The following is a 13,961-nucleotide window of genomic DNA, read 5'->3' on the forward strand; positions in this document are numbered from 1 at the left end:
CCCTATGAGATCGAGTAGGGGAAGAGGAAGAAGTCGCAGATCTGTGTTCCCTTCTTCTGCTCCTAGACCTGGACCTCCGTCTGCTGGAGCGCACCGGGGTGCGCGATCTTTCCTGGGTCTGGACGCTGGCCTGCCTCGATCTGTTGCCAGCCTGGCCGCTGATTCTGGTCTGGCGTCCAGTGATGAAGAGGCCTGCACCATCTTGGAGACAACCTGACGGAAGGCGACTTCTGAGTATCTCTCCTCGCAGGCGAACGTGTTGGAGGAGGTGATCTCCTCTGTTCATGCAACAAACGAGCAGGAGAGTGCCTTGATCTTTCACTGTCGGAGGAACAGATCACCACATCCGGAGACCTATTACGGTGAGAAGAGCGAGAGCCTGAAGAAGATGATGAAAGGCTCACTGGAGGCATGTTCTCGCTAGAATGGCCTCTAGAGCGGGATCCGGAGCGACTCTGTGATGTCTGATCCGCTGGACCTCTCTACCGTTTAGCAGAAGAACTTCTGCTCCCAGGAGAATGCTCACTAGACCTAGACTGTCTCCCAGAGGCCATTTCTCCTTCCGCAGCCGACGCCGACTGGGACGATCTCCGTTGCGATTGCGTCCTGTGACCTATCGACGGAGTTGGCAAACTCGACGTCGTAGTTTTCTGGATCAACGTGGACCTGGGCAGTACCGGCCTCGACACCGATGATGCAAGCTGCGCCGAAGATAAGTGAACCTCCCCTTGAGTAGATCTATGGCTCGATGTCGAACGCCTCTGGGATTCTGATAGAGAGACCTGTTTCGACCTCGGACTTCGGTGTTGAGAAGTCGACGACATATGACTCTACGTCGACGGAGGATGCTTCGACGTCGACTGAGGATGCTTTGACGTCGACTGAGGATGCCTCGACGTCGACTGTGGATGCTTTGACGTCGAACATCGGCGATGCGGCGCCGACGGAGAGTGCCTCGACGTCAAGCGCCGATGATGCGTCGACGGAGTGTGTCTCAACGTCGAGCGCCTGTGATGAGGCATCGAGGGAGTGTTCCTCGACGTTGAACGCCGTTGACCAGGTGACGACGGAGTGTGCCTCAACGCTGAACGCTGTTGACTAGGCGCCGACGGAGGAGACTTCGCCGTCCAAAGCCGGTGATGCGGCGTCGACGATGGCTGTCTCTACGTTGAGCTCCTGTGCGTCAACGGAGACCTCTCCCTCGACGCTTAGCGTCGCCCAGTTGATGCCAGCGGAGGTACCTTGGATCTCGAAGCCGAAGTCTTCGCTGTCGAAGGAAGATGACTCGTGTTCGACATAGTCTTAGTCGCCGTTGGAAGCTTCGACGCTGATCCAGATGCCGAAGGAAAACAAGTCGGGACTTCTCTCGACGTCAATTGCGTCCTTAGTTTTTTCTGTCTCTTAGGAGACCTACCTCTTTTAGAAAGGCCATAGATCCTTATCTATTTGGTGGTACCGAATGGTGGGGAATGTATGGAAGCCCCAGTAACAACAACGGCAGCAGGGATTGCATTGCGGATGTTGCCTCTCCACTGAGCCTTAATCTAGAGAGTGATACCAGGAGTAGGGTTGGTTTTAAAACCAATTCACATGTAGGGATGCCATGTGTATTAGATCCAGGTCAGCCTACAGTTACTCCTGTAATTATTACATCAAAGCCGCCTGGTTGTAACAAGGATGGTCTGGGGAAGTTAGTTTCATGGAACATTGCAGGGTTGTGTTGCAAACAAGACTCCCAGGATTGGCTAAGCTTTGTTAATAGTTTTGATATGTGCATGTTCCAGGAGACATGGCTATGTGAACCATCTTTTGCCCAGGGATACTTAAATTACTCTGTGCCTGCATCCAAGGGTGCATAGGGGAGACCTATGGGTGGCTGAACCATTTGGATCCGCCAGAGTCTTCCGTTAACTGTCAAGGTCATAGATACCAGAAACAGAGACATTCAACTTATCAGAGTAGACTCAGGTATTTTAGGTCATCTTGATATCTACAATGTTTATGTTAGGGGTAGCAGGGGTGGGAGGTCAGAGGTTTTAGCGGCCTTGGGTTCCCTCCTTGACACCCATTCCCAAGATAATAATATTGTGATTGCTGGTGACCTAAACCGAAATTTTGAACCCTTGTCAATCGACGGTGACTTCCTTGGGGACGAAGAGGATAGGCAATGGGGAGTCCCTAAATTAGAGTTGAAATCAGTTTCCCGTTGGTCGGAGGATGTTATCTGTCTGAACGCCATATGTTATGAAAAGGGTCTGGGAGCATTAAATGGGAGGACTCTGAGCGATAAGGTTGGGTCCTGTACATTTGACAATGGGCGGCACAGAAGTACAATTGATTATGTTTTGTGTAGTTTAAAGATATGGTCCCTGGTTTGTGACATGGAGGTTAAATGGCGGATTGAGAGTGACCACAATTCACTGTGCGTAGAGCACAAATGGTGGACTTCTTCCAATGTGGTCACTATCACTGAGGGGGCCCTTCCGCCTCCGATCGTCCCTTCAAATGACATGCGCAGGTTAAGATGGGCACATGTTGTGACTAACCAACAGGCTATTGCTAGCATTAACACTGAAGCTGACAAAGCAATATTGGCCATTGAACAAATTAATTTGTTCAATCCAGGTTCAAGCAGTGTAGCTGCAATTCATGATACTCTTCTGTGCCATCAAGAACCATTTTTTAAAACCTGTGAGAAGCAAGGGAGAAGGACCCCATAAGCAGGCAAAATGGTATAATACCCAATGTAGGAAGGCCCGTTTAGCTCTAGGAACTGCTATCAAAGGGAGGCAACCTATGGCTATCCGATCTGTCAGAAAGGAATATAAGGATAGTGTAACAAAGGCAAAGAAAGCATGGGACGAGCTCCACTGGTTAGAACTAAAAGCAGCCAGCGATAGGAAAGATTCAAGGTATTTTTTGAACATCGTAAAATGGGGCAGAGAGGGATCACCAGATTCACCCAATAACAATGTACCAGAGGAGGAGTGGGTCAAATATTTCAAGCCCTAGTATGCTGAGACCCAGCACGCCACTGTGGTGGTCGACTTAAGTCCCGTTTACTATAAAGATGACTCTTTTAGTATTAAAGAAATAATGACGGCCTTTAGCACAGTGTCCAGTGGCAAAGCCCCAGGATTAGATGGTCTTCCAGCTGACGTCTTTATTAACTATAAAGAGCGATGGTGCAAGTATATCCATCTTCTTACCAACGCAATCGCTCGGGGCACAACCATACCAACATCCTGACAGGGTGCAGTAATAATACCTGTGTTTAAGAAAGGTGATCGATCCCAGCCGGGCAATTACAGGCCCATAAGCCTTATTGATACCATTCAAAAGGTAGTTGGGCGTCTAGTTGTAAACAGGCTCCTTGACTGGGCCGAGGAGAACAATGCCCTGTCCCCATTCCAAGCAGGATTTCGAAGGTCTACTAGCACAGTGGACCAGGTGTTCCGCTTCACCTTACTCCAGTGGAGGACTGTGTTGCTGGGTGGGGGCAGCCTGTATGCGGCTTTTGTCGATTTGCGGGCTGCCTTCGACCTAGTATCTAGGTCCAAGCTGTGGCTGGTGTTGAGGAATCAGGGCCTACCAGAAGAGCTGCTGACAAGGATAATGAGGCTTCACGAAGCTAACTTCGCTAAGATCCAGTGGGGGGGCCAGGGAATGGTGACTGCACACTTCCCGGTGGAGAGTGGCGTCCGGCAAGGGTGCTCGATGGCGCCCACACTTTTTACACTATATATTAATGGGGTTGTTGCTCGTATGTTGTCTTCGAATGTGGATGCTCCCTCATTAGCTGGCACAAAAATTCCTATTTTAATGTTTGCAGACGACACGTTGATTTTATCTAAGACACCGAGTGGTCTACAGCGTGTTCTGTCTATTTTTGACCAATTTTGCGGGAAGCATGGCCTAGAAGTTAATGTGGCCAAAACAAAACTCAGGATTTTTAACCCCCACCGTAGTTTTAAATCTAAGTTAACTATGAATGGTCGTTCTTTAGAGGTAGTGGATGCCTTTACATATCTGGGAATTCATGTATCTAACGATCTCAGATGGTCCCAGCATATAGATATTGCTACATTAAGGCATAGGCAACTGGCTGGCGCTCTTGGTTTAGAACATAGAAAATCTTTGACTAAACCAATAAAGCCAGCATTGCAGGTATATGAAGCAAAGGCTCTCGGCTCTGCACTTTACGGTGCTGAGCTGTGGGGAATCAAGAAGGTAGCAGCACTCCAAACCTCGGAAAACAAGTTCTTCCGGGCCATCACTGGCGTCCCCAAGAGTACCCCACTGGTGCCTCTCAGGTACGATCTGGGCAGAAAACCGGTTGCCGATTTGGTTAGGCTTCGTCCGATCTTGTATTGGCGAAGGCTCTGGACTACGCCTGAGCTTTCTCACTATGCTGAGGGGTTCCTAGATATCATCAAAAGGGATGTGTTCCACAAAATCGGATGGCTTAAAATTCTTAGTCTAACCCTGAGTGAACTTGGTCTCCAGGCACTTTGGGAAGATCTAGCAGGAACCCCCTTTCCAACAAAAAGAATCATAAAAGAAATCTACTGGGAGAAGGTAGCGGCTCGGACCTGGAGTAGTTCTAGTGCAGCGTCTATGGCTGGAGGATTCCTAGAAGCCAAGCTATATCCTTGCCCCGAACCGTACTGGGACGCTATAACTAGACCAGGTGACAGAAAGCTCCTCTTCCAACTAAGAGCAGGTGCACTCCCACTTAGATCACTGACAGGAAGGTGGGGAGGCGGATTACATGATAGCTGCCCTGCTTGTGGTGCCACTAAAGAAACAGATGGACATTTTCTATTTTCCTGTACAGCCTACTCTGACCCAAGACGTATTTGGCTAACACCAATGTGTAAAAATCTGTGTACCATCAGTAGTACTGTTGCTTTACGTATCATATGCACAAGCACTTTAATGCCTTTAGGGATAGCTACAGCTAAGTATCTTGGAGGGGCGTGGTCTATTAGACAGAGACTGTTGATTGTTTTTCTTCTTGTTAGTCGGTCTGCATTTTATACTGTCATTTTTATCTAAAACTTTTTACTTCAAAAACTTTTAATCTTGTACCTTTACAAAATGTTATGCATAGAATTTGATATTGTAATTGTATCTAAATTTTAATCTACTATCAAGTCTTAATTTTAAATGAAAGTCTTATTTTTTAACAGTAGTGATTGTTAATCTGATTTTTATATTGTTCTATGTACTTGCTTTAATGAGTGAACCTCGAATAAAGCATTATTTGACTTGACCTTATCCTCTCTCTGTCCTTGAGTGTTCTCCTAGAAAGAGTCTTGCAGAGTTCACAGGTGTTTGCAGAGTGTGTCTCAGGGAGACAGAGGATACACACAGGGTGTGTATCAGTCCTGGCCTCCTCCTTCCCACAGAAGGGCAGGTGTCAAAAAGAGAAGGCATTTTGACAAAAATATTCCCTTTTAAAGCCAAAAAAAGGTAGCACTAACACTCTAAGCCTAAAAGACGTCGAGTGAAAGCGAAAATTGAGGAAAACTACAAAGTATTTTTGACCAAAAGTCAAGAAAGGTAGGAGCTGTTAAACCAGGGTCCTGACTGAAGGAGCCGGAAAGAACAACTGACCTAACTATCACCCCTGAGGCATGATGGGAAGCCAGGGGTCATGGCTGCCTTAAAGGCACTGTGCCAGTTTTTGTTGAAAATACTTTCATTTTCTATGCTGTTGATTTACTGTGCAGCCTGTGGGCTAACAATGTCTATTTATTAGCAATTTTCAGGATTTATGAGTGTGTTGCTCATTAAAATACAGAGTTCAAGTGCTATTTGACCTAATGTGTTTTTTATATATTTGCTAATACAGTCTATGTATGAGTATTTACATTGTTTAGCCTCAGTTTTGGGGCTGCATTGGTGTGAGAAAAAATGATATATGTACATACATATATGTGGAGCTAGATATATGTGATTTCCATATATATTTTTATATTATTTCCAGGGTCCCCGTACGTGGGCGGGAATATTCAGTGTTTATGACTATTGATGAGGATCCCCTGGAAGAGAAGAATAGGTTCCGGCATATGGCTGTCGAGCAGTCTTAATGCATTTGCGGGGTCTGTAAGAATACGATGGGATTGAGAGGGTTCAAACCTAGACACTGTAATGAAGGATGAAATACAAAAGAGGAAGCGTATGTTGCATTCCATCTCCAGCCAGAGCGGGATGTTTGGGGTTTCAGGAATTAGGCAGAATGCCCTATGCTGCCAAGAAGGCTGATGGATAGAAGTTCCAGTTCGGGAAGTTACAACCTCCTTGAAGGAAGCTCTTCTTACGGCCCTTATATGAGATCCTCGCTCTTTTATCACTCAAAAGGAATTTTAAAGTTATTTAATCAATTTCTTGGAAAAATGAAGGGGACAGTTTTAGGGTTAGCATGGATGATAAAAAATTCCTTATTGGAGTGATCATAATTTTGAAGGTTTGAAGCCTACAACCCCCCCACCCCCCAATGAGATGTGTCTGAGCAACCAGGACACAAGGAGGTCTTTAACTTTGGTGATTGTCTGGGATTCATTATACTGTATTGTTTTAGTTAGGTCACTACCACACCAAATTCCTAGATATTTAAGACATTTGGGCTGACATTTATGTCCTGAGTCTCCCAAGTGTGACAAAAGCATAATGAGTTCAGGGGAAATACCTTGGTTTTGTCCTTGTTCACAGTGTTTCCAGAGACCCCTGAAAAGTTGTGCATGATGTTGGTGATAATCGGGATTGCATTTTCAATGTCCTCTGAGAAATAATGTCATCCGCGTATGCTGTAGTTTTGTATGATTCAGAGCCAAATTGAAGTCCCTTAATTTCAGGAGTGACATTGAATAGTTAGCAATGGATCAATAGCGAGTAAAAAGAGCAAGGGGTAGAGATGGCACCCCTGCCTTGTACCTTGGTGTAGGTTCAAGGATGTGATGTAGAGGTGGTGCTGTTTATCCTGATATTAGCTTTGGGATTCGCATAAAGAGCCATAACCATATTGATAAATGAGCTGCAGAGGTTATGGGACTCTAGCACTGCATGGGAAAAAGGCCAGGAGACCTTATCATAGGTCTTTTTGGCATTGAGTGAGATCGCTCTGTTAGGAGTGAGGAAAGGCGGGCCTCTTCTATAATGTGGCAAAATGTGCGAATGTTGTCTCTGGCAAGACGACTTTTGACAAAGCCAGTTTGGGAGTTGTGGATAAGTTGGGGAATGTAACTTTCTAATCTGTTAGCCTTGATTTTGACAAATATATTGGACTCCATATTAAGTAGTGAGATGGGGCGTTAATTGTTGGGGTCCAAGTGGTCTTTGTCCTCTTTAGGAATCACCACAATCATGTCCTCAGAGGCCGTACAAGAGACCTTACCTTGAAAATCGGAGTAATCACCTGTGTTTTTAAGATGCCTGATATCAGTTTGTGACTGTTTTATAGAAAATAATGGGTACGCTATCTGGGCCTTCTGTCTTACCAGAGAGAATTGATTTTTATTGCGTTAACAATCTCTTCTGTTTCTACTGGTTGATTTAGGCACGCCCTTTTGGAATCGTAGGGAGGGAGTTTAGAAATTGCAGCCACTTTGTTTTGTCGCATGACGTTTATGGAGTGTAAAGTTTTGGGTAGAAGTCTTTAAAGACCTCAAGTATCTCTTTGGTATCACATTTCTGAGATCCATCTTGGGCCTTAATATGTGATTTGGTTAAGGTTTTTTTTAAATTTGAGAACTAAGGCAAGCGTTTTCCTGGCTCTGTTGCGAAAAAGAAGTTGTTTGTATTTTTGAGCAAGCACACAGAGGTATGCCTCTTTTCTGACAATGGAGTTATAGGTGTAATTTAATTGTTTGATGTCTTTAAGAAAGGACTTGATGTTAGAATGTCTAAATGCTTCCTCCTGGTTTTTGATTTCAGTGCCTAGAGTTTCTAGGGTTCCTTTATTGTTGGGACATTCTTTTAATGATTTGCCCTCTCACTGCACATTTAAATGCATCCCATAGAATTACAGGGGATGTGACAGTGTCTTCATTTTCACTGAAGAAGAGTTACATTTCATTCTTTAGTTCCACAATATCTGGATCATTTTCTAGTACTTTAGTGCTTAAACACCAGAATCGGATCTCACCTTTATCGGGAAGGTTAAGAATGGACAAGGACATTGCTGCGTGGTCTGAGATGAAGATGGTATGGATTTTTGTTTTGTAAGTGGCCCTTAGAAGTGAAACATCAAGGCAGAGAGAAAAAAGGCATATTGATTGCCTTTTGGGTTGTGTAGTCTCCAAACGTCTCGGAGGTGGTGTGACGAGCATAGGTTGAGCATCGGTTTGTTTGCCTCGGGGTTCTGTATTTGAACGCTGTGTGGTGCTCTATAAGGGGATTCATTGGGAGGTTAAAATCACCACCCAATATCATTTTCAAATCTTGTGTGATGTCTGCTAATGAACTAAGTGTATACTAAATTGTTGGGAGCATACAAGTTCAATACATAATATTCAATCTGGTAAGTACCATCTGACATTAGTGTCATGTTCTGATACGACTGATAGACCAGAGATTTTGGGGAGAAGGGTAAGTACTCCTTTTTTTCCCCAACAAGCTTCAGAACAAGTCACACCTGACACTGATCCCTTCCTCATTAACAGGGCTTCTTTAAAACCTATCTTTGTTTCTTGGAGGAGTACTTTGTTGCCCGCTAGCTCCTTTCAGCAGTCTAGGATTGTGGCTCTTTTAACTGGATGGTTCAACCCCTTGGTGTGTAAGGATACTACAGTCAGTAGAGGCATTGGAAATTTTCTTGAGTCGTAGGCGAGGATTTAGGGGGTCTAAGGGAGGCCTTGGGGGGACATTAGGCGTCTCCCTTCTCATAGGTCCAGATCTCCCACTAGGAGGGTGGACTGGGGGAGTAAGGGTGAGAAAAATAGTAACATGGGGAGATCGTGCAGACTCTGGGGGAAAACAGAACCAAGCCAGCACGTCTTCCCTTAAGGGGCTGTCTGTAGAAGACATAGTGCGTGTAGACCGTTATAGTGGATCATGGATGTAGTGGCCATGTCCGGCAGTAAAGGCTGGCCGGAGAAAGCAAACATGATGTCAGGCTGAGCTCACATTCGTAGAGGTTCCAGCAAGAGTCCAAATCCATCTGGGATTCAGATTTATTATCCAGGAAGCTCGCTAGGTCCAGGAACATTTTTATCTGGCCTTTAAATGTAATTCGGAATTTCAAGGGGCCAGAGAATGAGAATGGGATCTCCATACCTGTGAGCCTTTTCTGTAGGGCCAGAAAGCCCTGCCGACAGTTGCTCTAGTACAGTCCAGAGAGATGGAGATTTTGTGCTCTTGCCACTTGATCATTTGAATCTCTCACATATGTGCCAAGATTTGCTCTGTATGCAGGTGGAAAAATTATTTAAATATCAAAGGTCTTGGACAGGACATTTTTTTTTGGCTTAAAGGTCGGAGCCCTGTGGGCTCCATCAATCTCAAAGTCTTTGTTGAAGGAGATTTGGAGAACTTCTAGGATCCAAGTAATTAAGAAATTAACGGCTAGGGTGCTCGACCTCGAACCTGGGGATCTGGGTTCGAGTCTCGGTAACGACGCCAAAAACCTCCTGTGATTCTGGGCAAATCACTTAATCTCCCCGTGCCTAAAAATGAATGCGTGTCCTCATGTAATGTAACTGGTGCTATGTAAAGCGCTCTGATACCTGATTCAGTTCGGGTCTAGTTTGCGCTATATAAAACTCTGCAAAAAAAAAAAAAGCTACTAGAGTGGCTGAGTATTCAATTCATTCAGGCAATGTGAAGATGTGAAGGCTGTTCCTTCGGTTATGGTCTTCCTGTTCAGTGAGCTTTCGCCTCAGGGTGGAAATGGAATGTTCAAGATTTGGCAGGTGTTTGGCTTGGGCATTAGTATAGTCCTCCACTGTGCTCATTCTTGTCTCAGCAGTAGAAATTCTAATTGTTAGGTCTTTGAGGATCCTGGTCACTTTGACCTGGAGCATGTCCATGTTTGTTTTAGTGCTTTGAGCTATGTCATCTACAGTATTGAGTTTGAGAAGTATTGCCTCTAAGGTATAGGAGTCAGGACTACCTTTCACTGATGACTCAGAAATAGGTGGTGATTGTTTGAAGCACTTAAGGTTCACTTTGGGATCTCGTTCCTTTATGTTCCCGTCTCTGTTGTACAACATATATTCCACCCAAATAATGGTTCTATTGTACAGACGACATCTAAAAGCTCAATTATTTTGACTCTGACAGACTTCCCCAAAAAATTAGGGTCCCTTCACTTCACCACCATTTTTTTTGGTATGGGTAAACTCTGCTATTATCTGTTTTTGTAATGTAAATCATTTTATACCTTCATTGGTGATACTGATATTTCAGAAATATAGGCTTAACTTTGGGCCTAACAAAAATGTCAGTATTGTCTATGGATATATAATGAGTAACATCACAAAAAAGTGCGCTACTGGAGGCCCACATAAACATTAAAAATAAGTGGCATGAGAGAGGGCGCCTGCAGTCCTGACATGTAATTTAGAATATATTTTCATATAAAAGGAAGAGACTTACTTCCCAAGAAAACTAACAGAAATCGGAATGATGAAAGATTGGGTCACATTTTTTAATTAAAGCAGTCTATACTCAGTGGGTAGAATATTCTAATAGCATTGCAGTTCTCCCGAAGGCTTCACTGTTCGTTAAAGGCATGCTCTCTTATCAAAGACCCCTGACTTATAACTCAGGGATAGGTTGTTTAATGACTGGCATAGCCCTCAGCAGTTTGCTACAATGGTATATACTGCCGTACATCTGAGGGCCAGATCTTGAAAGAACACAAGGTGGTAGGGCTTGGGAGTAGAATCTCACGATTAGTAGCATCAAATGCACCTCAGAGATCTAATACCATCAATGGGCTCATACCAGCAACATCTGCTCCTCCCACCCCCAATCAAGTTGAACTGTTGCAAAATCTCACTGAAAAGTATGGAAACTGGGTGGTTGTATCCACAACTGCCACAGAATTGACCACTATTTTTTTTAGCTATTGCACTCAGAAAATAAAAACAGGTAGGTGGAATAATTTTCACATTTATGTGACTGGTTTATGTCAGAGGTCACTGCTTTCTAGCGTGATTTTCAAAACATATGAAACCTTCCTGCGCAGCTCTTTGAACAATACCAGGTGAGCTTTCAAATGTATGGCGAGGATACTAAAACCATCATATTTTGCAAACACCACAGAAATCCAGGTTAACATCACCATGCACTTGGACCACATCTCCTGCCAGAGGAAGGAGTTTGGGAGGAAAAACCAAGGCAAAATCGAAATCCTAGAGATAGGAGTCCTAAACATCAATCCTTGCCTTCACATGGCTAACAAAACATTGAAACCCTCCCATCAACATCCAAAAGTCAAGAACTAGGGGGTTATCTTTTTTCCAGATATCTCATTTGTGCTCCACATCAACACAGTAGTCTAAAGAATCAATACGCAATGGCCTTTCATTAATGCAAAAAAAATCCCCTTCTCTTCCACACTGATCGCATATGGATTTCAGCAGAACACTAGTCATGGCTCATCTCAACTGTAGCAATGCCATAGAATAATTCTCCCATGCACGCAGTCAACAAGCTCACAAGGTCGCGAAATCAGGCTACCAGATTGTGTGTGAACTTCCACCAATGTGACCGCATCAAGCCAGCACTGAAAGCTCCTCACTGGCTCCTAGTGGAAGCAAGGATCAAGTTAAAGGTCCTGTGAACTCTCAAAGTCTAGTTGGGGGATGACCCAAAGTGCTGTCATCATTTAGCCCCTGCCAACTCACTAACCCGAAACCATCATTCATCAACCGCACAACTCATTACCCAACATTTCTCCAATGGTTCAAGGATGGAGGCATGTTCTTGGGAGTCTAGGGCCCTTGACGGTCACACACGCAATCATCAGCAGCATACTCTACTACGGCAACACACTATACGCAGACACCACCCATAAAAATTTCAGAAAATTCAGAATGACGCAGCCAGATTGGTCCACAAACTCCCCCGCCGCAGCCACATCTCAGAACACCTACAAGAACTCCACTGTCTCCCAGTCAACAAAGGAATGACCTTCAAGCTCCCCACGCACGCTTACAAAGGCCTCCACGATGCCGGGCCTGCATAGCTTAATCACCGCCTATCATTCCACGCACCCACCAATCACCTCCGCTCTGCCCAACTGGCCCTTGACACCGTCCCTCGGATCCACAGGACCGGAGGAAGAACCCCCCCTCCCACAAAGTGCCTTGAGGCCCTCATGGGTCAGTAGTCGTACTTAACAAGCACAGACTGATTCACTGGTTTCGAAGGTCTGGAACCTAAACTCGAGAGTTGAACCACATTACATACACTTCAGAAAACAAGATAAACCAGAACTTCTTAAACTTTAACATAGCTGCACCTTTGCAGTAAAATCGTTGCGACTGGATAGGTACTGCTCCACTGAACAACTTCTCACTACACAGAGTGATTATTTCCCACGATCTTTAGCAGTCTGAAGTAACGAGAAAGACACATGCAGCACTATGTAAAACTTACAAATAAATAAATGAACACATGCTGTGAAGGTGAAAAATGATGAAATCCCGACTGGACAAGAAAAGCTTGTCTGAATCAAGGGGCAGAGAATGCTCTGATATTTCATAAAATGATAGAGCTGCTAAATCTAAAACATTATTCTGCTACCGGGTGGAAATTACTTCTTTGAGAGAGGATAATAAGAGCGGGATCAGATAGTGAGAAAAAGAGGGAGTAAGAGAGAACGAGAGGACATCAGAAGGAAAGATAGAGGGAACAAAAGACAATGCGCTCACGCTTTTAAGAAACAATCGTCATTCAAGAGATGAGAGTTGGGGAAAGGGAAAACAGGGGTTCAAAGAAAGAAAAAGCACTTGTTTTGCAGAGTATGGTTTCTTGAGAGAGAGAGAGAGAGAGTAAAGAAACGAGGAATGAATACTTTGAAAAGTGTCTGAAAGAGGGCACTCTACAGCGCTTGTGCGACACAGTCCACCTACATACAAAAAAGTGAGCACGAGTGAGCATGTTTTAGAGAAAGAAAGCTGAAATTAGTGCCTCGGATCTTGTTTGTGGATACAGTCTGATACAATGATTTGCAAACATGAACAATGATACACACAGCTGTGTGGTTCTTGGCATTTTCGCAAGACTGACAAAGACCATCCCCTTCTGTTGCAGTGGCCTTCCTACCTCTCGTCTCCACAGCTTGAATGCACGTCCGGATGATGCTGAAGCCAATATTGTCCAGCTGGGCAGCTAAAGAAAGAAAAAAATATTACGGTTTTCTGGGTTACACAGACTAAGACTAATATCAAGATGTCAAACTTGAAGCAATATAAATGATCAAATCCTAAGTAATTGAAAATGTAATATAGCAAAGATCATGGAACTTTTGACACTCCTATTAATGGGCACCGGAGATTTTTTCAAAAATTTCCTGCAGTAATCACACCTTTCTGCAATCTGAGGTACAGAATCCAAGTACGAGGAGAAACTGCGATGAGATATCAATTTCACCAGAACTCAGGGTTGATGTCGCTGTTGCGCTTTATAAATAAATGTTAATTTTTGGATCAGCATATGTAACAGATTGGTGTATACTGTGCATTAGGGTGCTCCCATTTGATAGTAGGGGTATGGTGTTATGTATTCATCTTTGTGGGTTTGTATATGTTGCTAGGGCTTAATACAAGAATTGATGATGCAAGCATTCAGAATGTGGGTGGTTGCCAGGGTGGAATTTAGAAGATTGAAGAGAGGCAGTTGAAGACTCACTTGGTGGATGAGGTCTCTGTCATGGACTTAACAATAAACCTAAGATAATCACCTATCCTGAGTGATCGGTCTTAATTCAAAGAGTGATCCATACCACA

General features: G+C 44.3%; 1 protein-coding gene across 4 annotated transcripts in view; it reads right to left on the reverse strand.

Annotated features, from left to right (window-relative positions):
• Positions 1-13,961, reverse strand: part of ARHGAP26 (Rho GTPase activating protein 26) — a 2,444,655-nt gene that overhangs the window by 1,334,525 nt on the left and 1,096,169 nt on the right. For all 4 annotated transcript variants that reach the window (XR_013598661.1, XM_078653061.1, XM_078653060.1 and 1 more), the window contains exon 13: positions 13,279-13,344. Coding sequence is in view for 3 of the 4 variants with exons in the window: in XM_078653061.1 (XP_078509187.1) it covers positions 13,279-13,344 (66 nt within the window). In the remaining variant the exon portion in view is untranslated. The remainder of the gene's footprint in view (positions 1-13,278; positions 13,345-13,961) is intronic.

Source organism: Lissotriton helveticus, chromosome 7 (assembly GCF_964261635.1).
Source record: "Lissotriton helveticus chromosome 7, aLisHel1.1, whole genome shotgun sequence".
NCBI classification, from domain to species: Eukaryota; Metazoa; Chordata; class Amphibia; order Caudata; family Salamandridae; genus Lissotriton; species Lissotriton helveticus.